Consider the following 24,962-nt stretch of genomic DNA (forward strand, 5'->3'; position numbering starts at 1 on the left):
TTAGTTTTGAAGCAGAAATATGAGTGTTCTTTCTGCTGTATGTCCATCCTCAGATTGCCTCACATTTCCCTCTTATATTCATGCTATTTGATATTAAGAAAGTACCTTAGAAGGAAAAATTTTCTGAGATCACCAACTTTGCTTATTTTTCATTTGTATTTGTATTCCTACAACAGGAGTTCCACCATCTTCCTCTGAAGACCTAGCCATCTTGCTCCATGAAGGTCAGGACAATCTGACATGCACTTGTTTCTTGCCTCTATACTTGAAGAGTAGTCCTCTTACATTGTGTACATTTTTTTCTTAATAGGGGAGGGGAGGGGAGAGCCAGTACCCCCCCTCCCCTTCCCTCCCTAGACCTTGGAGAAATACCCTCCATTACTTTCCCAAGATGGCAGACCCCATCATGGATCTGTTTGATGACCCAAATTTATTTGGCCTGGACTCTCTGACTGATGACAGCTTTAACCAGGTCACACAAGACCCCATTGAGGAAGCCCTTGGACTGCCAAGCTCTCTGGACTCCTTGGATCAGATGAACCAGGATGGTGGAGGTGGTGATGTGGGGAATTCATCAGCAAGTGAACTGGTCCCTCCACCAGAGGAAACAGCTCCCACAGAACTTCCCAAAGAATCCACAGCTCCAGCTCCAGAATCCATAACCTTGCATGATTATACCACTCAGCCTGCCAGCCAGGAGCAGCCAGCCCAACCTGTCTTACAGACATCGACGCCAACATCAGGACTTTTGCAGGTCTCCAAGAGCCAGGAGATCCTGAGCCAAGGGAATCCTTTCATGGGTGTCTCTGCCACAGCTGTCTCCTCCAGTAGTGCTGGAGGGCAGCCACCTCAGTCAGCCCCTAAGATTGTTATCCTTAAGGCCCCACCGAGCTCCTCAGTCACTGGTGCCCATGTGGCACAAATTCAGGCCCAAGGTATCACCAGCACAGCTCAGCCCCTGGTGGCAGGCACAGCCAATGGTGGAAAAGTCACTTTTACCAAAGTGCTAACCGGCACACCCCTTCGACCAGGTGTTTCCATTGTCTCTGGTAATACAGTGTTGGCCGCCAAGGTCCCTGGGAACCAGGCTGCTGTTCAGCGCATTGTCCAGCCCAGCCGACCAGTAAAGCAGCTGGTCCTCCAGCCAGTTAAGGGTCCAGCTCCTGCTGGAAACCCTGGGGCCACAGGGCCCCCACTGAAGCCTGCAGTTACACTGACCTCTACACCTACCCAGGTGACTTGAGTGAAAGGGGGAGGTGAATTTTGGTTTCATAGAGGGCCCAGCAACTCTTTGAGAGAGAGCGAGCGCATGAGAGCTTTCTCTGGGAAAGCCTATTTAAATTCCATCTTTGCTTTTTATTAGTTAGTGTGACAGCCACATACTTAGTACTTGCTAGGTGGAAGCAGTTAATGTTAACAAGTACTTGCTAGGTGGAAGCAGTTAATGTTAACATATTTTTTGAGCTCTTACTACATGTTTACATTGTACCTAGCTGGTGCTAAATAAGACAAACACAGTCCCTGTCCTTACAGAGCTCACCGTCTGCCAGGAAAGACAGATATTAAGCAACAGTTCACAATAATTGTGTGATAAAGTTTTATGAGAAATATGGGATGCTATGGGAACAAAGAAACATCTTTGAAGAATTATCTTTATATTTGCAAGACTTGTAAGAGCTATTTATATCTTTCTTGTATTATTACTAAGATTGTCCCCCTCCTACTTTGCTCAGTGAAAGTGTTAGTTTCTAGTGTAAGAAGGTAGAGGCTCTAGCATCTGAATAAAGGGCCAAAAGAGTTGGTGGGGGTGGGGACGCAGCATTGAGATAAGTAGGACTAGCCAGGCACAATATCTCTCACCTGTGATCCCAGCTACTCAGGAGGCTGAGGCAGGAGGATTGCTTGAGGCCAGGAGTTCAAGACCAGCCTGGGCCACAGAGTGAGACCCCCGTCTTTAAAAAAAAAAGTAGGTCTAGTGGGAAGAAGCTACAAGGAGGCAGATTTCAATTCAATATAAGGAATTTTGTATTAATAGGTTTCCATAAATGAACTGCTGCATTAGAAGATAGCGTTTCATCAGGAGTTTTAAAAACATAGCTTGATACCTACTGAGCAGAAGCATTGTAGAAAAGATTCTGTCAGGACAGCTGATAGTCCCAGCGCTTTGGGAGGCTGAGGCTGGAGGATCGCTTGAGGCCAGGAGTTCGAGACCAGCCTGGAAAACATAGACCTCATCTCTACAAAAAAAATAAATAAAAATTAGCTGGTCATGGTGGCATGCACCTATAGTACCAGCTACTCAGGAGCCTGAAGTGGGAGGATCACTCGAGCCTAGGATTTCTGGGCTGTTGGTGTGCTATGCTAATCAGGCGTCTGCACTAAGTTTGACATCAATATGGTGACCTCCCAGGAGCAAGGGAAACAAGGTTGCCTAAGGAGGGATGAATTGGCCCAGGTTGGAAACGAGCAGGGCAGCACTCCCTTGCTGATCAGCAGTAGGGTTGTGCCTGTGAATAGCCAGTGCACTCTAGCTTGGGCAATACAGCGAGACCCTGTCTCTGAAAATAACAAAAAAGATTCTATCAAGACAGATAGGATGATGAACAAAGTGAATTGTACTGTGTCTTCTGACCCACAGTTTTTATGATTCTAGGATGAAGAAAACTGGTGTAAATATTTCAGAGTATACAATTCTTTAATGTTATACTCCTCTTGCAATTTCTTTTCTTCACTTTAGGGTGAATCGAAACGCATCACCCTGGTCCTCCAGCAGCCACAGTCTGGAGGTCCCCAAGGACATCGGCATGTTGTGCTAGGGAGTCTACCAGGCAAGATAGTGTTACAGGGCAACCAGCTGGCAGCCCTGACTCAAGCCAAGAATGCCCAAGGGCAGCCTGCCAAGGTAGTAACTATCCAGCTGCAGGTGCAGCAGCCACAGCAAAAAATCCAGATTGTACCACAACCACCATCATCGCAGCCACAGCCCCAGCAGCCACCCTCAAGCCAGCCAGTGACTCTGTCCTCTGTACAGCAGGCTCAGATAATGGGACCAGGACAAAGCCCAGGACAAAGACTTTCAGTACCAGTCAAGGTGGTACTGCAGCCGCAGGTGAGAGACTTACATAGTAAGGAAAAGAAAGAAAACAAAACTACTTAGTCCATTGCTGTTGCCCTCGGTAACCACTCTAGTTTTGTATCTCTGAACTGAGATGCAGACTTAATTCTTTCATCCCTGGAAACCTTATTTTAATTATATTATTAAAAGGTTAGAGAGGGATTGTTGGGTTTGGGATATGAGGTTATTTAGTATGTATTTTTGAATTGTTCCATTTACAGTCTTTTCCTAATATTATTGTGAAATGAAAATGATTTGTGATATCCTTTAAATGATATTTCAGAAAGGATATAAAGAAATAAGTGATCAGTCCTCCTCCCACCCCCGCCACCCCTGCCCCCCTCCGCCCCCCAGGCAGATAAAAGGTAGGCCAAGTGTAGAATTTGAATTTTTTTACTGTTAGGCCAGAGCCCGATATTGGATATATTAGTTGTAATTTTTCTGAAGTAATGGAGATGTGTATTGATGGAAGCATAACAAAAAGATACTGAAGTTTATTTTGGCAGAATTCTTGCTTTTTCTCACCCCTCTTCCACCAAAAGAATACATTTTAAAAAATAGGTGTAGGTTCAATAAGATTTAGTCTGAGCTTGGTTCTTGAGGGATTAAAGAACTAGTTTCTAGCCCCCTGCTTCACAGCTGGATTTTATTTAGGCCATTTAACTACAAGCAAGTTGAAATTGTAGTGTCTTTATTTCTATAGGCTGGCTCTTCCCAAGGGGCCTCTTCTGGGCTCTCTGTAGTTAAAGTTCTAAGTGCCAGTGAAGTGGCAGCTTTGTCATCACCAGCAAGCTCTGCTCCTCATTCGGGGGGAAAGACAGGAATGGAGGAAAACCGCAGATTGGAACACCAGAAGAAGCAAGAGAAAGCAAATCGGATTGTAGCAGAAGCCATTGCGAGGGCCCGTGCCCGCGGTGAGCAGAACATACCTCGAGTCTTAAATGAGGATGAGTTGCCCAGCGTTCGGCCAGAGGAGGAAGGTGAGAAGAAACGCAGGAAGAAGAGTGCTGGGGAGAGGCTGAAAGAGGAAAAGCCAAAGAAGAACAAAACATCTGGTACCTCCAAAACAAAGGGCAAGAGTAAGCTAAAGTGAGTACTCTTTGCCGTTTTGATGGGACATTTGAGGGCAGAGCACTCATTTATAAAATGGGTTGAGGAACTTATATGTATTTACTAGCCACATAGTTCAAGGTGATCTATTATAGAAAATAATAAGACCTTCCTTTTTTCTGTCCTAATGCTTACAGGATTTGTTAAATGGAAAATTGAAATTAGCATATTTTAAGAGGAAAACACGAAGGCACAGGAAAGATAGTCACTGTGTTGGGAGTTACCTTTAAAAGCTGTGACTCTGCATTCATATATTTGTCCTGATTTTGTATTACTGTACTGTGAAAGAGATTTCTCACTACCTCCTACCACCCACATCAGTAAAAAGAGAACTACTGGAGACATAGCTGTCCTGTTCTTGCATCTCATCTGTAAATTGGAGATTTTAGCATCTACCATTAACTTTTAGCAGTGTTGACAGAAAAGTGATGGCTTGCCACATAATCTTGTCATAATTGAGTGTCCTCTCTTTCCCTTCCATGTCTTATATCTTCTCCTCTCTTACTAGCTTTTACTCTGTGGGATTCTTCAGGCTTTGGGGTGCAAATATAATAATGCTTTATATTTGTACCGGATTTTTCAGCTTTTAAAAGACAGTTTTATATTTCTTATTTGAGCCTCAGTAACTGTCAGGACAAGTATTATCTCTCTAATATTTACAAATAATGAAACTAATGCTCTTGTAGTGACAGAAGTGGAACTGCATCTTAATCTGGTATTTATTCTTCTATCTTGTGCTACCTTCCTTCAGATATTTGTGAACACAGTAATAAGGATTTGTCAAATATGGTATAACGGTCAGTCAGTGGTTTACAAACCCTAATATCTTCTTTTTTTCAAACACCCTATTTAGTAGCTGTGTGTCCTATTGACTGTCTGGAAGTTTTGTATGTGATTGTTTAGATTAATTATGTTTTTTTTACTGCTAAATTTTCTTTGCCTTCGCTGAAAATGAATTTGGTTTTTTCCTTTTTAGCACCATCACTCCTGTAGTGGGTAAGAAGAGAAAACGTAATACCTCATCTGATAATTCAGATGTGGAAGTCATGCCTGCACAGTCACCTCGAGAAGATGAAGAAAGCAGCATTCAGGTAAAAGGATCCCAAAAGAATTTAGTAGAAAAAAACCATGTTTAATTATGGCTAACCAAACCAAGGAGATATTGAGAGATTGTAAGTCTATACACATTTCTTCGGTTTTTCTAAACTGGACGTAGGCCTAAAAGGTCAATGGACCTGGTCAATGTCTTTTTTTCTGTTGTTTTTTTTTTTTTTTTTTCTTCTTGAGACAGAGTTTTGTTCTGTCATCCAGGTCTGGAGTGCAGTGGCACGATCTCAGCTTACTTCAACCTCTGCCTCCCGGTTTCAAACAATTCTCCTGCCGAAGCCTCCCGAGTAACTGGAATTATAGGCATGCACCACCATGCCCAGCTAATTTTTGTATTTTTTTAGTAGAGACCAGGTTTCACCATGTTAGCCAAGCTGGTCTTGAACTCGTGACCTCAAGTGACCTGCCTGCCTTGGCCTCTCACTGGTCAGTGTCTTTAAATTATTTTTTTAGGCAAAGAGCGTATTACTATAAAAATAGCGATACTTGCCCGGACGTAATGACTCACACCTGTAATCCCAGCACTTTGGGAGGCCGAAGCAGGTGGATCACCTGAGGTCAGGAGTTGGAGACCAGCCTGGTCAACCTGGTGAAACCCCATCTCTACTAAAAATACAAAAATTAGCCGGGTGTGGTGGTAGGTGCCTGTAATCTCAGCTACTCGGGAGGCTAAGGCAGGAGAATCACTTGAAGCTGGGAGGTGGAGGTTGCAGTGAGCCGAGATCGTGCCATTGCACTCCAGCCTGGGCAACAGAGCGAGTCTCTGTCTCAAAGAAAAAAAGCAATACTCATTTTCTCAAATTCCAGTGTTTCAAATACTAAGCAAATCGTATGAAATCATGCTGCATGATTGCTCTTCTGGCTGGGTCAGAACTTGACTCTCTCTTCGAACTCTCCAAGAATCCCTTTGGCTTACCTTTTCTACACTTCAGGATTCTGACTCTGTGAACTAGGGTAGTTAAGGACAAAGTTTCTTCCTATGTTTTGAAGATGAGAGACGTTGGAAGAGACCAAAAGAAACCAGACCAGAAGTGTAGGCTTCCATCTCTGATTTGTTGCCTTATGGCAGGCATCTCTGATTTGTAGGCTTCCATCTCTGATTTGTTGCCTTATGGCAGATTCAAGCAGTTGTCCTACCTCAGCCTCCTGAGTAGCTGGGATTACAGGTGTGCGCCACCATGCCCAGCTAATTTTTGTAATTTTTAGTAGAGACAGGGTTTCGCCATGTTGGTCAGGCTGGCGTTCAACTCCTGGCCTCAAGCGATCCACCCGCCTCAGCCTCCAAAGTGCTGGGATTACAGGCAGGAGCCACTGCACCTGGCTACATTTCTTTTTTTATTAAAATAAATTACCCAATCCCGGGTACTCTGTTATAGCAACACAAAATGGACGTGATTTGTTAAAACAACTTGTTTTTTAAGTAAAGGTTAAATAAGGATTAGAGGATTATGCAAATAAAGTAATAAAGTATTTGTTAAAAACAATGAAGGGAATTTTTAATAATACAAAATACACAGAGATTACTAAAATTTAGAAAGTGGTCTGTTAGTTTGCTAGGACCACCATAACAAAATACCACAGACTAGGTGTCTTAAACTATGGACATTTCTTTTCTTTTTCTTTGTTTCTTTGTTTCTTTCTTTTTTTTTTTTTTTTTGAGACAGGGTCTCGTTCTGTCACCCAGGCTAGAATGCAGTGGCGCAATCTCGGCTCACTGCAACCTCCACCCCAGGTTCAAGTGATTCTCCTGCCTCAGCCTCCCGAGTAGCTGGGATCATAGGTGTATGCCACCACGCCCAGCTAATTTTTGTGTTTTTAGTAGAGATGGAGTTTCACCATGTTGGCCAGGCTGGTCTCAATCTCTTGACCTCAGGTGATTCACCTGCCTTGTCCTCCCAAAGTGCTGGGATTACAGGTGTGAGCCACTGCGCTCGGTATGGACATTTATTTCCTTATTGTTCTGGAGGCTGGAAATCCAAGATCAAATGGTCTGCAAGTTTGTTTTCTCCTGAGGGTTTTCTTGGCTTGCAGAAGGCCACCTTCTCATTGTGTCTTCACGTGGTCCTTCCTCTATTTGTACACATCGCTGGTGTGTTTTTGTGTATCCAGATTTCTTCCTTCTGTAAGGACGCTAGTCAGATTGGATTAGGGCTCAAGCTGGTGGCCTTATTTTAACTTAGTGAATGTTTGAAAGCCCTATATTTCCAATTTCCCTAATACATTCGCATTCTGAGGTCCTGGGGTTAGGGGCTTCAACATGTGGATTTGGTGGGGGGATACAATTCAGTCTATGACAAGTGAGAATGACAATATTGGCAGTGAAGTTAAGGAGCAGACACTTAGACACAGTTGATGGGAATGTTAATTGGGACAATCTTTTTGGCAAGTTGGTGTTTCAATATATGGAAAAATTTAGAATGTTAATTTCATTTCACTCAGTGATTCTGCACCTAGGAAATTACCTTATGAATATGTTCTCAAAAGAATGCAGTGATGTATGTATTGTAGAAATATTTGCAATAGCAAGAATGTCAAAAAAATTAGATGTCCATTGGTGGAGAAATAGTTAAGTAAAATTGGCAATATTCATGCAGTATCTCTTTTTAATGTTTAAAGTATGTATGTGTGTCTGTGTGTGTACATATATGTATATGCATCAATTTTTTTCTGGAAGGATATACAAGAAATGGATAAGAATATGTATCTTTGAAGAGAAGGGTTGAATGGTAAGTGGGTCATGGTTATTGTACTTTGATTTTTTATCCTTTGGCCCTGTGTGAAATTTTTTTAACTTGACTATTTACTATTTTATTTTTCAGTTTAAAAATACATATATGAGGCCAGGTGCAGTGGCTTATGCCTGTAATCCCAGCACTTTGGGAGGCCAAGCAGGCAGATCACCTGAGGTTGGGAGTTTGAGTCCAGCCTGACCAACATGGAGAAACCCTGTCTCCACTAAAAATACAAAATTTGCTTGGCATGTTGGCAATGCCTGTAATCCCAGCTACTCTGGAGGCTGAGGGAGGAGAATCGCTTGAACCCGGGAGGCAGAGGTTGCAGTGAGCTGAGATCATGCCATTGCGCTCCAGCCTGGGCAACAAGAACAAAACTCCATTTCAAAACAAAACAAAAAAAAAAAAAGTGTGTGAGAAAAATTACAACAGTGCAATAAAGTAGACACTGTGAAAAGTTTCCTAGAACCCAGCTTCACAGTCTCCCAGTTCTCCTCAGAGGTAGCCTCTGTTACCAATTTCTTGTATATCCTTCTGGAAATATTTCTTACTTTCATGAACCCTCTACTTCTACTTCCACTAAACATTAGTATTCCATACCTACTCTTCTCTACTGTGTGTTTTCCCTAATGATATGTCTTGGAGGTTGTTCTTTAGTGGAAAAGATAGATCTACCCATTCTCCTCCTCTACTTTCTTTTAGGAAAATTTTCAGACATACACAAAAGGAGATTTTTAATGAAGTCCCATGTTCCCATTCTCCCACTTTATTATTTATCAACAGATGACTCACTCCCCACTGTCCTTACTTCCGCTCTAGTCCTGCCCGCCTTTTGGATTATTTTATTTTTTCAGACAGGGCCCAACTTTTGGCCCTATGGCGAATGAAAGTGGCTTTTATTTCCTCTCTTGTGGGAGGAGGGGGAAGGGAGCTTTCCCAGAAACATCAACCTAAAGAAGGGATGGCTGCACCCCCAGAGCTCAGGGTTCAGGGCTAGAGGAGCCGATCATTGGATTATTTGGAAGGAAGGGCTCATTCTTGACCACTTCCTGGCACTCCTGGCACTCTGCTGCAGGGTGTGCTATCTGGGGTCACTCCCCTTGGGGCAGCAGCTCCCGCATCAGCAGAGGCACTAGGTCACTAGGAGATAATCTGCTAGTTTTCACAAAGAGGAGGGGGCAGGTGCCCTGAGAGAGGGAGAGAAAGCTAGGGTGGCTGACCCCATGTCCCACGCTTGCCCAGTGTGATAACTTTCATAAGGCCTGGGTGGTGTGATCCCTCCCAGGAAGGCCTGGTGGGGCCTATAGGCAATGCGCGATCTGATGGCTGGTCCTTTAAATGTCCATCTCAAATAGCGATTCTTCATGGCCCACCCACTTAACCCACTTATCTTCTGGGCTATTGCACAGGTGGCTCTGGCTGGCTTCCTTTGGGAGCTCATCACTGGCAGGGCTGGTGACCCCAGGAATGGTGGACAGATCTCTCGGGGGTATTTTGGTCATGGGTGAGTTCTGGCACTCCAGGAATTTCTAGTCGTAGATGATCCTGGTACCTCCCGGGGTGGTGCTGAAGAGTGTGCGGCTGGGGGGTTGTGCTGTAGCTGCATACCTTTGCCCAGCACCACCCAGCGAGTGGCAGGGATGGCCCGGCTCTGGGTCTGGCTGCAGCTGCCGTCCCCGGACATGATCTCCAGTGCACAGCACCCAGGATTTTTTTCTTTATTTTTATTTTTTGGAGACAGAGTCTCTCTCTCGCCCAGGCTGGAGTGCAGTGGCACGATATTGGCTCACTGCAACCGCTGCCTCCCGGGTTCAAGCAGTTCTCCTGCTTTAGCCTCCGGAGTAGCTGAGACGACAGGCACATGCTTCCACGCCCAGGTAATTTTTTGTATTTTTAGTAGAGACAGGGTTTCACCATGTTGCTCAGGCTGGTCTCGAACTCCTGAGCTCAGGCAATCCGCCCGCCTCGGCCTCCCAAAGTGCTAGGATTACAGACATGAGCCACCACTCCCGGCCCACCCAGGATTATTTTAAAGCAAATCTAAGAACTTGTTTAATGTGTTTCCTAAATTTTTGTTTAAAAAAGGTCATTTTAAGAATACTATATGATGGGCCGGGCGCGGTGGCTCAAGCCTGTAATCCCAGCACTTTGGGAGGCCGAGACGGGCGGATCACGAGGTCAGGAGATCGAGACCATCCTGGCTAACACGGCGAAACCCCGTCTCTACTAAAAAATACAAAAAAAACTAGCCGGGCGAGGTGGCGGGCGCCTGTAGTCCCAGCTACTCGGGAGGCTGAGGCAGGAGAATGGCGTAAACCCGGGAGGCGGAGCTTGCAGTGAGCTGAGATCCGGCCACTGCACTCTAGCCTGGGCGACAGAGCGAGACTCTGTCTCCAAAAAAAAAAAAGAATACTATATGATGGATGTAATAAAAATCCGGTCATCCAGAAATATATAAAGTAAAAAGTAGAAAATATCTTCTAGAAATACCCTCTAGAAATAATTTAGTTTATATATCCTCCCAGACTTTTTTAAATGAAGTAGAATATACATATCATAAAATATGCACAAATTTTATTTGTATAGTTTTGACAAATTTATCCAAGTCACTTCACCAAGTGAAGAAAATGTTTTCATCATCACCGCAGTAAGTTCCCCTGTATTCCTTTGTAGTCAGTTCAGTTCCTCACTCCAGGGCATAGGCAACTAACTGCTGTTCTGCTCTCTCTTACCATAGATTAACTTAGTCTATTTTTTTTAACTTTATTTATTTATTTATTTTTTATATATTTATTTATTTTTTGAGACAGAGTCTCCCTCTGTTGCCCAGGCTGGACTGGAGTGCAGTGGCGCCATCTTGGCTCACTGCAAGCTCCACCTCCCGGGTTCACGCCATTCTCCTGCCTCAGCCTCCCGAGTAGCCGTGACTACAGGCGCACGCCACCATGCCCAGCTCATTTTTAAAAATTTTTAATTGAGACAGGGTTTCACCATGTTACCCAGGATGGTCTCAATATCCTGACCTCGTAATCCACCCACCTTGGCCTCCCAAAGTGCTGGGATTACAGGTGTGAGCCACCGTGCCCAGCTATTTTATTTATTTTTTGAGACAGGGTCTCACTCTCACCCAGGCTGGAGTGCAGTGGTGTGATCTCGGCTCACTGCAGCCTCCACCTCCTGCACTCAGGTGATCCTTGTGCCTCAGCCTCCCAAGTAGCTGGGATTACAGGTGTGCGCCTCGATGCCCAGCTCATTTTTTTGTATTTTTAGTAGAGACAGTGTTTCACCATGTTGGAGAGGCTGGTCTCGAACTCCTGACCTCAAATGATCTGCCCGCCTTGGCCTTCCAAAGTGCTGGGATTACAGGTGTGATCCACCATGCCTGGCCTTGAACTTTAAGTAGTATCACACAGTATGTACTTTTGGGTCTCACTTCTTTCAGCATAGTTTTTTGCTGTTCTTTTTCTTCTGCCCACACATCAGTGAGAAAGGCATAATGTTTTCGATAATTCATCCATGCTAAATAAATGAGTAGTTTATTTTTTTCTTCAGTAATATTTGACTTTGTGAATATACAAACATGACTTTGTAGGACTCTGTAAGTTTTCCAAAGTGATTATGTCGTTTTATACTTCACCAGTAGAGTTCCAGTTGATACACATCTTCAACATTTGGTATTATCAATCTACCCCATTCTTTTTTATTTATATATATACGTACGTATGTGTGTGTGTGTGTATATATCTATATATATACTTTTTTTTTTTTTTTGAGACGGAGTCTCGCTGTGTTGCCTCAGCTGGAGTGCAGTGGCGTGATCTCGGCTCACTGCAAGCTCCGCCTCCTGGCTTCACGCCATTTTCCTGCTTTAGCCTCCCGAGTCCCTGGGACTACAGGCGCCCACTACCACACCTGACTAATTTTTTGTATTTTTAGTAGAGACAGGGTTTCACTGTGTTAGCCAGGATGGTCTTGATCTTCTGACCTTGTGATCTGCCAACCTTGGCCTCCCAAAGTGCTAGGATTACAGGCGTGAGCCACTGCATCTAGCTATTTTTATATTTTTTATAAAATAGAGACAGGGTCTCACTATCTTGCCCAGACTGGTCTTGAACTCCTGGGCTCGAGTGATCCTCCCACCTCAGTCTCCCAGAGTGCTAGGATTACAGGTGTGAGCCACTGCATCCATCCTGCACTTTTTTTTAATAGTTCTATAGTATGATTCAGTTTTAAGGCTATAGCATAATTTATTGAACCAGTCCCCTGTTGATGGGCCTTCAGGTTTTTTCTGGTCTCCTACTCCCACAAGTAATGCTCCAGAGATTTGTGCACATATGCAAATTTATAGGATAGTATCTTTGAGGTGGAATTGATAGGTCAAAAGGTGTTGCCAAATTTTTCTCCATGAAAGTCGTGCCTATGTGTACTTTTACCAAAAGTGTATGAATTCTTATTTAAAAATATTTTGATCAAACTTGCTGATTTTTGCCAGTCTCTTGGGTGAAAACAAAAATATAAAATTTTTAAATATAAAATTTTTAAATATAAAATTATATTTGTATTGGTATAAAATTAATTTTATACTAATCAGGTTTGCTCACTGCAACCTCCACCCCCTGGGTTCAAGCAATTCTCCTGCCTCAGCCTCCTGAGTAGCTAGGACTACAGGCATCTGCCACCATGCCCATCAATTTTTGTATTTTTAACAGAGACGGGGTTTCACCATGTTGGCCAGGCTGGTCTCAAACTCCTGACCTCAGGTGATTCACCCGCCTCGGCCTCCCAAAGTGCTAGGATTACAGGCGTGAGCCACCACTCCCAGCCAATTTAGTTTTGTAGATAATTAATCTTTGTGTTTTCATAAATGGGATCTTTTATTATATTTTCTGGTTGATTATATCTATACATAGAAATAATTTTTAAAAATTAGTTTTATACCATTCAAGTTTACTAGTTTCAGTAGTTCTTTCATTTGATTCTTTGAGGTTTTCCAGAGAGAGAATCATAATTGAAAAATAATTTTATCTCTTCTTTTTTCCCAATTTTTTTTTTTTTTTTGAGACGGAGTCTCTCTCTGCCGCCCAGGCTGGAGTGCAGTGGCCGGCTCTCGGCTCACTGCAAGCTCTGCCTCCCGGGTTTAGGCCATTCTCCTGCCTCAGCCTCCCGAGTAGCTGGGACTACAGGCGCCCGCCACCTCGCCCGGCTAGTTTTTTTTTTTTGTATTTTTTAGTAGAGACCGGGTTTCACCGGGTTAGCCAGGATGGTCTCGATCTCCTGACCTCGTGATCCGCCCGTCTCGGCCTCCCAAAGTGCTGGGATTACAGGCTTGAGCCACCGTGCCCGGCCTTTTTTTTTTTTTTTTGAGACGGAGTCTTGGTCTGTCATCCAGGCCGGAGTGCAGTGGTGCAATCTTGGCTCACCACAACCTCCACCTCCTGGGTTCAAGCGATTCTCCTGCCTCAGTCTCCCGAGGAGCTGGGATTGCAGGCATGTGCCACCACACCTGGCTAATTTTGTATTTTTATTAGAGATGGGGTTTCTCGATGTTGGTCAGGCCGGTCTCAAACTCCTGACCTCAGATGATCCGCCTGCCTCAGCCTCCCAGAGTGCTGGTATTACAGGCATGAGCCACCACACCAGGCCTCCTTCCCAGTTTTTTATCATGAGCTGGAAGTGTTACTTAAATTACTTAATTAGAAAATGTTTAATTCAGCCACTTGAAAGAATAAGGTAAATCTAAAATGTATATGGAAAACATTTCCAGGAAATATCATTAAGTAAAAAAGTAAGTGGCAGAACAGTACATACAGTGGATTCTGTTTATTAAAACAAAAAACCTTTAGAACTAAGACAAAAAAGCAAAATATGGAAAGAAAATATTCTCGCACCTTTGCACTTCCGGATTGCTTCTAGTGTGAGTTGTATTGCACCCTGCAGCCTGAGAATCCAGTTTTGATTTCCCAGAGCTTCTTGCCACTAGTGGACAGGTTTTTCTCAGTGGATTCTTGGCCTTTCATAACGCAGTTAAGCAAATTAATATATGATCAATATGTAGAATAAATCACATTGTTTGACAGATAATCTCCTTATCATCTTTTGGTTTGATTTTTCATGAAAATTTTGGAGTAAAATCTAAGTATATGACCACGAGCAAATAATTTTAAAAGACTTCTCTGTGAGAGACCTAACCAGTCACTCTTAACTACTTTGTGCTCTACAGAAGAGACGCTCAAACCGCCAAGTTAAGCGAAAAAAATATACAGAGGACCTGGATATAAAGATCACAGATGATGAAGAAGAAGAAGAGGTCGATGTAACTGGTCCCATAAAACCTGAGCCTATCCTCCCTGAACCAGTGCAAGAACCAGATGGCGAGACTTTGCCTTCCATGCAGTTCTTTGTGGTAAGCTGTAAACTCAAGTAATTTCAGAGGATTGCCTTGCTGATCACAATCATCTGTTGACTGACTCCATCTTTTGCTGCAGGAGAATCCCAGTGAAGAAGATGCAGCCATTGTAGACAAAGTGCTTTCTATGCGGATTGTGAAGAAGGAGGTGAAGGCTTTTTAATTTTTTTTTTTTTAATAGACAGATTCTCACTATGTTACCCAGGCTAAAGTGCAGTGGCTATTCATAGATATGATCATAGCATACTGTGAACATCTGGGCTTTAGCTACTCTTCTGCCTCAGCCTCCTGAGTATCTGGGACTACCATTGTGCACCACTGCGCCTGGCTCTTCTCTGTCTTAATATTAACCCGTAATGCTATGTTCACAGGCTTTATTTAATGAGCACCTTTGGATTTCAGATATATTGCTAGGGTCTAGTTGTGAGAGATCATGGGGGAAAGTTAGCTAGAAAACAGGAACTGCTTTACTGGTGCTTCTTTTATTTATCTGTTTAGAGTGGGTAAAGGCTTACTTTTTCCAGCTATCAGGCCTCTATTATTGAAGTACCAGACTAGTTCCTTAATCTCTGAGTTATTAATATATTCAGGGATTATTGGTGTGAAGTTCTGAAATGTGTGGTTAAAATTAAAAAGTTCATTCTTTTACCAATAAGGGACTAGTAACTAATTTATTTCTTTTTTCTTAGCTTCCTTCTGGACAATATACTGAAGCAGAAGAATTCTTTGTCAAGTACAAGAACTAGTACGTTATCTGTGCAAAAAGCTTGTCACCCCAAATTCCACAGGGTGGTAAAAAGTTCTCCTGGGTATCCTGGATGGGAATGTGTCCCTTTTTTATAGTCTTGTAGCCCAGATTGCTATTTTCAATGGGGAAAAATGGCTATTCAGAGAGAAATTCAGGAATTGACATGACTCTTATTATTTCCTTGTAGGTAAGTGGAGTGAGGGTGGTTCCTGATAAAATGTCTTGTGTTTCTCTTTACCTTAGTTTAGCACTAAGATCTTGCTACTCAAAATATGGTCTTCTGTGGATCAGCAGAATTAGCATTACTTGGGTGCTTTTTAGAAATGTGGGCCTTCAAGCACTGTGGTTTGTATACAAATTAGAGTTTCAGAAGCACTGACCTAAGAGACTCTTTCCCAATTTAAGCCTATATTTGTTATGTCTGCTTCCGACTAATCCCAAAATTTCAGATAGTAGCCTGCCACCTTCTTTTACTTGCACCATGACTGGATTTTTCCATCCCCCTTAGCTCCTATCTGCATTGTGAATGGGCTACTATCTCCCAACTAGAGAAGGATAAGAGGATCCATCAAAAATTAAAGCGCTTCAAAACCAAAATGGCTCAGATGAGACACTTCTTCCATGAGGTAATTAGGAAGAGGTATTGCCTGTCATTTCTTTCATAGAAGCACAAATTACTGGGGTTGTCAGCCTTAGCTGATTCTTCAAAATACTTGTAATTGGTTTGTATATATGGGTGTAAACTTTTAATTTTGGTCATTGACTTTCCTTACTTAACTGCCGTTGCATTGTTTTCTTAGGTTTAAATATAGTTCATTTATTAGTTATAGGGTATTTTGAAATTAACTTCCTCAATGCACATGAAGTATTTTCAAAACTGATGATACACTGACTGCTGGTCCACTTGAGGCATTCTTCCTCTAATGTCTATCTTTAGTTCTTGATGGTTTCTGTAGACCTGTTATTAAGAGAGAACATTTATTTTCTCAAATTTCTAATCCAATGTGATTAGAAATAGGGATAAAGGAGCTTTAATTTCCAATATCCAGGTTTACTGATAAACACTGGAGCAAGATGAGTGAAGAAATATGTCTGTTATATTTGCAGTGTTCATCCTTGATAAGAGTAGTTTTGGTTGTATGTTGCAAGTAGAAGAAAAAGTGGGATGGATGGACAAGTGAAAGAGATGAAGGAATGGAAATAGCATGTGTTTAAACCCTTGAAAAAGTTCAGGTATGGCGTTGGGTGCAGTGTCTCACGCCCGTAATCCCAGCACTTCAGGAGGCCAAGGCAGGCAGATCACTTGAGGTCAAGAGTTTGAGACTAGCATGGCCAACACGGTGAAATCCCATCTCTACTAAAAATACAAAAATTAGCTGGGCGTAGTGGCAGGCGCCTGTAATCCCAGCTACTCGGGAGGCTGAAGCAGGAGAATAACTTGAACCTAGGAGGTGGCGGTTGCCGTGAGCCAAGATCACACTACTGCACTCCAGCCTGGGCAACAGAGCAAGGCTCTACCTCAAAAGAAAAAAAAAAGAAGTTTAGGTATAAAGCAGAGTAGAAAAATCATTGCAGGAGATGTAGAATCAAAGGAGGTCTTATTTTAAAATTTGAAATGTGGAACATATACGTGTATTTATGGCAATGACTCAGTAGAGGGATTTCTAAGAATACAAGAAGAAATGGACACCAGAGCATATATGGAGAGAATGACCTCTGTTAGAAAGAGACACTCACTGGTAACAGGTGAGACGTTGGGTATAGACTCCGGTAAATTCATAGGATTTGATGTTATGAAAAAGGGGAATGCCCATCAGGTAGCTTCTAATTTCTTTAAAAATTTTGAAGTAGGATTCTCTGCTAAAGGTGAGGTAGAAGAGTGGGTTTGCTGGACAGTGATCTTTTGGTCTTATTGTTTGGTTTCATAACTCATCTAGGATGAAGAGCCCTTTAATCCAGATTACGTAGAGGTGGATAGGATATTGGATGAGTCTCACAGTATTGACAAGGACAATGGGGAGGTGAGTTGTTGAGGCATGGAGTAATGTGACCATCCTCTTATATTTCTGCTGGTGGGTTTGTCAGTCCTTTCTTTTTCAGGTGTGGCTGCAAAATCCCTTGGACTGAAAAGGTATTTCTAAATTTTTCTGTGGAATCCTTTGAAAGATAATGGGAGGTAAGGGAGTAGGGAGAGATGCTAAAAGGAAAGTTTTCTGTAAAGTCAAGCATGTAGAAGCTAATACAGAAAAGTCATTCACCTTGATTTCATTTTTCCTCGTATTTTAAATGGGAGACTCTTGACATACAGTTGGAGGTGGGGTGTGGGGCAGGGGAAGGGGATACTTCACAAATTCCTAAATTTATGAATATAAAGATACTTGTACAGGCTCACTCCTAGCTTTCTACAAATCATGTTCTTGAGTATGGGCTACTTCCTGAACTCACCATTAGTTAAATATCTCTTCATTTGTCATTAAAACAGATCTGTTGGCCAGGCGCAGTGGCCCACACCTGTAATCCCAGCACTTTGGAAGGCCGAGGTGGGCAGATCATGACGTTGGCAGTTCGAGACCAGCTTGGCCAACATAGTGAAACCCCGTCTCTACTAAAAATACAAAAATTAGCCAGGTGTGGTGGTGCACACCTGTAGTCCCAGCTACTCGGAGGCTGAGGCAGGAGAATCTCTTGAACCCGGGAGGCAGAAGTTGTGGTGACCTGGGATCATGCCACTGCACTCCAGCCTGGGCAACAGAGTGAGACTCTGTCTCAATTAAAAAACAAAAACAAACAACAAAGAAAAACCAGATCTACATTTGAATCTGTATTGTAATTAGTTAAGTTTTTTCTTTTTGCTTTTTCTTTTTTTTTTTTTTTTTCCCCCCCTTTTGAGACTGTCTTCACTCCGTCACCCAGGTTGGGGTGCAATGGTGTGATCTTGGCTCATCAATTGCAACCTCCGCCTCCCCGATTCAAGCAATTCTCATGCCTCAGCCTCCTGAGTAGCTGGGACTACAAGTGTGTGCCATCATGCCCAGCTAGTTTTTATATTTTTAGTACAGACGAGGTTTCACCGTGTTGGCCAGGCTGGTCTTGAACTCCTGACCTCAGGTGATCTTCCCTGCATTGGCCTCCCAAAGTGCTGGGATTATGGACGTGAGCTACCATGCCTGGCACCTTTTTCATTTTTAAATGGTCATCTAGGTCTTAGCCACCAGTGAATTCTTCTTTTAAATTTACTTCTAAATTTTTTTAGGCTATAAACCATCATTTTCTTAGAATTTGTCACTTTATTTTTACTTCTAGTAGGACTTTTTGGTTTAGCTTAGCAGGGTCATAAAGAAAATTTTTATCACATCTGACGCTTTATACAGTAACCCAGTAGAGAACAGCAGAACCTTTTTAAGATGTTAGTGTTGAGTGGGTGAACTGGGCTTTTTCATGAATTTTTCAAGTGTCTTGATCCTCCCATACATCATTCTAATAGGACCTCTGAGTTAAATTCCAAAGTTTATTCTACTTTATAAGTCTTCAGGTTCACTCAGATAGTCAGAATCTTAGATATCCAGGACCCAGTATAATTCATTGTCTTTAAATCTGAACAAGCATGCTTCACATAACATATTCTGCTTTTGAAGTTGGGGTGGTAGTATCGTGTATGTGTTTGTGTGAGTTGAGTGGAGAATGGGCTGGATTTTAGGGCAGGTTGTTAGCTATTTTTAAATTCTCATCATTTTTCAGGATCTCAGCCTTTCCAGCCTTGACAGTCTTATGCTTTTTATCATACCTACCCTTCTAAAAGCAATTGGCCTTTAGTTAGGCCCCTTTGGAATGTCTTGCAAATGACATAACAGATGATAATGTTTTCATACTCTAATACTATAATTTATGCTCCCAGTATTGGCTAATACTATTCTATATACCCATCTTCCCCCCCTCTGCAAAATAAGTTTGTCGTCCATTTTATATTACCTAATGGTGGAAATAAATATTACATAGATATTATGCTGGAAATGTGTGACCTGGACAAATGGCTTTATATAGAGAGTGACTTGAGTTACTATGTTAAAGAAAAAGGTAAAAGAGCAAGCAGCTGGATCAATTCCAGAGATTCAAGATCTGTGACTACGTTGAGGCACTTTCACATATTTTCTTGGCTATTTTAAGTTTTCTATGAATTGATAATTAGAGATTCTTGTTGATTACACTAGGCCCAATCTAATCCTTGCTTTATACTTTATAAGCCAAAAATGGAGATGCAGTAAGTGCAGTGATCATCTTGAATAGTGAAAATAGGAGCCGTTTACCATTAGTCACTGCTCCTTCACTTTCAGTGGAATACCTACATAAACTAGTACTTACTGTAGTTGAACTTTTTAGCATTTTCTCTTCTTCTTTACTTTTATTACCTCTTTTTGGTGATAAATTCTTGTTAGCTCCTAGCTTCCTGGGGCTCACAAGGACATTTCTTTACCACCATATAGGTGCTCTTGAGGTGCATCTGCACTGAGCTCTAGGGGCCCAGAAGCCAGTATATGCTGATAGTCCTCATCCTAAAGGTAGCCTAGCTGCCACTGTGTCAAATTTGGCTCCAGGAGAACAGTATGGCACAGAAACATGTCTTTTAATTTCAACATGGTATAGGAAAAGATTAGCCTTTTTTTTTTTTTGTCTGTTTAGTTGATGAGGATATTGTTTTAGTGCTTAGTGTTCTAGAAACTAGTGGGTAGAAATTTCCTTTTAGAACAGATTCAGATAAATTGCTTTGAAGAATGATCAAAGCCATATAGTGTATTAGAAGGTGAACCTTTGGTCGGTGTGTTTGGCCTGACTTTTTCAACAGCTTTTAGGTACTGATACTTCGTGATCTGATTTTACAATCAAATTTTTATTCTTTAACCAGCGCAGAGAACACAGAATCAGTTTCTTAAGGCTTTGGTTTCTTCTCTCCTAGCCTGTTATTTACTACCTGGTGAAATGGTGCTCTCTGCCCTATGAGGATAGCACATGGGAGCTAAAAGAAGATGTTGATGAGGGCAAGATTCGAGAATTTAAACGGATTCAGTCAAGACACCCAGAACTCAAAAGGGTGGTAAGTATATTTGCATTGGAGTATAAAGACCTACATAGGAAATGATTTAATTTTTTTTCCCCTATGGAAATTTTTGTTGTTTTAGCTTTTTATTATGGAAATTTCAAATATATAAAAATTGAAGAAATGGTATAATGTACCCATCACCCACTTAACAATTATCAGTACACATCTAGTCTTATGTCATATATTTTCCTACCCATTAATTCTCGTTTCCCAGGTTATTTTAAATCAAATCCCAGATTCATTTATTTCATCTGTAAATATTACAGTGTTTTTGCTAAAAGAAATAATACCATTATTACACCTAAAAAAATGTAATCATTCTTTAATATCATCAAGTCACTGGTACCAGTCATTGCATACATTTCCCTGATTGTCTTCTAATTTTTGTTAAATTATTTAAATTTGGTTCTCAATAAGGTCCATATATTGCTATCAGTTAATATGTCTCAAGTTTCTTGTAAGCTCCCCCTTGATCTCCTCCTCTCCCTCCATTATAATTGTCTCATGAAGAAATCAGGTGATTTGTTTTGTAGGATTTTCCATAGGCTGAAGTTTGCTAATTACATTACTCTTGGTACTTTTTTACATGTTCGCTGTCCCTGATATTTAACATGAATGCTTAGGTTTAGAGCAACACTGTCCAATAAAACATTTTAGAGCTGTGCTGTCTAATACAGTAGTCACTAGCCATGTGTTTTGTTTGTTTGTTTTTTAACATTGTAGAAAGCTCTGTTAGACATCACTGTTCTACAGGCTTGATCCGATGTGAGAGGGAAGCCAGTAACTGCTTCATAGATGGTGGTGTGTACTTCCATCAGGTTGTGTTTTGTGATGTTGTCAGCCATTTGTGATCATTAGGGACCCATAAAGTAACGTTATGAACTCATGAATTTAAATATATTTGACATGTTTTAATCCAAACAATGTTGTTTTGAATTGACTTTAACTATTAGAACTTACCTAGTTAAGTCTTACCTTTTTTTAGTGTCTCCACTCCATTTATTCAAACATCTTGTTTTTTTAGAATCGTCCACAGGCAAGTGCCTGGAAGAAATTGGAGCTGTCACATGAATATAAAAACAGAAACCAGCTACGGGAATATCAGTTGGAAGGGGTCAATTGGCTGCTCTTTAATTGGTATAACAGGTAAAGGAAAGAATGGGCCCATAAGATGTAAGCTTAGTTCTGGGATTATTTTTATTTGTTTTCTATTGAAACAATTTCTTCCTACATACTCTATTTTTTTAAAGATAGTATCTTTTAACTGTTTTTTTTTTTCCCATGGTGAATCTGCAGGCAGAACTGCATCCTGGCTGATGAGATGGGATTGGGCAAAACTATTCAGTCCATTGCCTTCTTGCAGGAAGTATATAATGTGGGCATCCATGGTCCCTTCTTGGTCATTGCCCCACTGTCCACAATTACTAACTGGGAGCGAGAATTTAATACATGGACAGAAATGAACACTATTGTGTACCATGGCAGTCTGGCCAGCAGGCAGATGATCCAGCAGTATGAAATGTACTGCAAAGATTCACGGGTAAGTTGTATGTCTTGGGAATACTATAGCTTAGAGAAAGTTAGCCAAGGTACCTAGTATTTTAGCGGCTATATATGAATAGAAGATTTTTATCGAAAGTCTTAAATATGCCTATGGAAAAATGCCTATGGTTTAAGGCATTTTTATATAGCAGTGTGCAGGGCATTTTTTTGACTTTGCTTTGATCAGTAGAAATTCTGATTTTATTTGTGAACATACACATTTTAAGTAGAATTTTGTTAGCATCAATGAATTGTAATCACAGTATTTTATAGAAATTAAATTCCTTTAGCCACTTAATCCGTGTGGTGGTGAGCTTATTTCTTTTCCCCTTTTTAGTCTCCTGAAATTTTCATCAAAATCAGTTTCTTTTTCTAAATGGTCAGGCGTGGTGGCTCATGCCTGTAATCCTAGCACTTTGGAAGGCTGAGGTGGGCTTATTACCTAAGGTCAGGAATTCGAGACTAGCCTGGCCAATATGGTGAAACCTATCTCTACTAAAGAGATAAAAATTAGCCAGGTGTGGTGGTGGGCACCTGTAATCCCAGCTACTCAGGAGGCTGAGGCAGGATAATTGCTTGAACCCAGCAGGCAAAGGCTGCAGTGAGCCGAGATCATGTCGCTGCACTCCATCCTGGGCGACAGAGTGAGACTGTCTCAAAAAAGGAAAAAGATCAGTTCCTTTTTCCGTGTAAATTTGAAAACAAAATTGGAACTACCTATCGTGTATTAGCATGAATTTTATGGTTTTTCTACTATTAGTTTTCTTTTTTTTATTTCTACCAAATCAAATCTTCTCGTCATGTTTTGTAGCTTTTAATTTTGTTAAAATGATTTCGTTCTTTTGTCAATTTTTAGACATCAGCCAATATTATGTTCTGTATTAGCTATTTTCATTTTTATTATCTTGTATGTTTCAGCATTGTCCAGCAGTTGTGGATTTCATTGTTAATCAACAAAAGATCTAGGGCAGAGATACATGAGCTAGGCATACAGCAGAGTAAAAAATGTCTAGCCTCTCATTCAATGAGTCTGTCATTTTCCCAAGAAGCTGAATATGTTGAGGAAGCAATGTTTCTTACATTCAGTGATATGGCACTATTTTTCAGGAAGATAAACAGCGGTGGAGGTGGGTGGTGGTGCAGTTTGTATTTCCTATTAAACATGCCTTAATATAGACAAGTAATTCAGAAGAGCTCCTCATTTAGATACATTTTAGGTTTTTTCTGACTCTACTGCCTTCATGCTTAGGGACGCCTCATCCCAGGCGCATACAAGTTTGACGCTCTGATCACCACTTTTGAGATGATTTTGTCAGATTGTCCTGAGCTTCGTGAAATTGAGTGGCGTTGTGTTATCATTGATGAAGCCCATCGACTGAAAAACCGTAATTGCAAGCTGCTTGATAGTCTCAAGCACATGGACCTGGTGAGTTCCACACTGACTTGTGGGCAGAAACAACTGGAACTCACCTTAATTCCTTGTGGTATTAAAATAACCCTAGTTTAGCAGAGGAGAAGAAAAGTCTGAATCTTAGTATTGAACAGTGGGGATGACCCATGGGAATGGTAACCTGAAAATCATGTAAAAGTCATACATTTTAGAATTGGGAAGTTTAGTGATAACCAGAAGGAGAGGTAGGAAACTATATTGGTTACCTATTACTACATAACAAAATACTCCAAAACTTAATGTCCTACAACAAGTATATTTTTCATGATCTTCTAGCTCAACCACTTAGGCTGAGTTCAGCTAGTTGGTTCTTAGGATGCTGTTGCCTGGAGTCAGTATTGCTGCAGCTGGCAGTTGATGCTGGTTCTTATCTGGAGCCCCTGGGTTCCACATGGCCTCCCATCCTCCATAAGCCAGATTGAGCTGCTTTGTGTGGTAGTCTCAGGGCAATATTCTGAAACTCAGTGTCACTTCCGCTACATTCTTGTTCTGGCAAGTAATAAGGCAAGCCTAGGGCTGAACCTTGATAGGAACAGCAGCAAATTAATGACCATATTTAATCCAGCTCAGTTACATTCCCTAGAGGACAGCAGATTTTAGAATATCTGTGGAGAGTTGAATATGGAGAGACATATGTAATTGGAATAAACATGATCTGAATTACTGTTTTTAAATTTGCTTATAATATTTATGTTATCTCAATACATTAATGTCAGAGGGATTTCTTGAATGCTTTGTGTTTATCAAAAGGGGAGAAATGGAAGAAAAGTTAATGGACCAGTGATCTGGTCCATTCTCATCATTTTACAGATAAAGAAATTAAAGGTTATATCTGTTAAAGATTATATACTTGGTAGGAAACCCCAGAAGTCCATCATGTTTTTTAATTTTATTCTTTTGTTTCCTCAATTTCTAGGAACACAAAGTGCTACTCACAGGAACACCATTGCAAAACACTGTAGAAGAACTGTTTAGCTTGCTTCATTTCTTGGAACCGTCACAATTTCCCTCAGAATCAGAGTTTCTCAAGGACTTTGGGGATCTCAAGACAGAGGAACAGGTAAGAAATCTATCTGATGAGGTACTAACTCAGGACAAAAAAGATGAAGTTTGTACAAGGCAGACATCTGTTGTCATGGGTATATCAAGGGCCTTTCTGAACTCCTTATAACCTTGTGCCTACATCATTTGTGGCATCATCCAAAGTATACATTTCTTAGATAATGGAAAACTGTAATTTTTCCATGTTTCTACATAATGTGAGAATGTTTGCCCTCATATTATTGATTTCTTTTTCTGTCTGTAATGGACTACAGGTTCAAAAGCTACAGGCCATTCTTAAGCCAATGATGCTGAGAAGACTCAAAGAGGATGTTGAAAAAAACTTGGCACCCAAACAGGAAACTATTATTGAAGTAGAGCTGACTAACATCCAGAAGAAATACTATCGGGCTATTTTGGAGAAGAATTTCTCCTTCCTTTCCAAAGGGGCAGGTCATACCAACATGCCTAATCTACTTAACACAATGATGGAGTTGCGCAAGTGCTGCAACCACCCATATCTCATCAATGGTGAGGGAATTCTTGGTATATACCTGAACTTCTGAGTACCTGTGTTTACTTTCTAGATGATACTCCTTGGGGACAGTGAATGCAT

At 41.4% G+C, this 24,962-nt stretch overlaps 1 protein-coding gene and 1 pseudogene across 13 annotated transcripts in view; one reads left to right on the forward strand and one right to left on the reverse strand.

Moving 5' to 3' along the window:
* The window catches only part of CHD8 (chromodomain helicase DNA binding protein 8), a 68,281-nt gene that overhangs the window by 23,992 nt on the left and 19,327 nt on the right, over nucleotides 1-24,962 (forward strand). For 4 of the 13 annotated variants that reach the window (XM_017961020.3, XM_021940991.2, XM_021940989.2 and 1 more), the window contains exons 2-17: nucleotides 177-300; nucleotides 346-1,234; nucleotides 2,738-3,109; nucleotides 3,819-4,204; nucleotides 5,202-5,316; nucleotides 14,285-14,467; nucleotides 14,550-14,618; nucleotides 15,160-15,215; nucleotides 15,727-15,844; nucleotides 17,156-17,239; nucleotides 20,170-20,307; nucleotides 21,338-21,459; nucleotides 21,610-21,853; nucleotides 23,105-23,281; nucleotides 24,222-24,365; nucleotides 24,622-24,877. In XM_017961020.3, the coding sequence (XP_017816509.1) occupies nucleotides 392-1,234; nucleotides 2,738-3,109; nucleotides 3,819-4,204; nucleotides 5,202-5,316; nucleotides 14,285-14,467; nucleotides 14,550-14,618; nucleotides 15,160-15,215; nucleotides 15,727-15,844; nucleotides 17,156-17,239; nucleotides 20,170-20,307; nucleotides 21,338-21,459; nucleotides 21,610-21,853; nucleotides 23,105-23,281; nucleotides 24,222-24,365; nucleotides 24,622-24,877 (3,307 nt within the window). In that variant the 5' untranslated portion in view covers nucleotides 177-300; nucleotides 346-391. The other 9 variants (XM_031668260.1, XM_009211117.4, XM_021940992.2 and 6 more) reach the window with 3 other exon arrangements.
* Nucleotides 9,399-9,857, reverse strand: LOC108586826 (annotated as a pseudogene).

The sequence above is a fragment of the Papio anubis genome, chromosome 7, assembly GCF_008728515.1.
Source record: "Papio anubis isolate 15944 chromosome 7, Panubis1.0, whole genome shotgun sequence".
Taxonomy (NCBI): domain Eukaryota; kingdom Metazoa; phylum Chordata; class Mammalia; order Primates; family Cercopithecidae; genus Papio; species Papio anubis.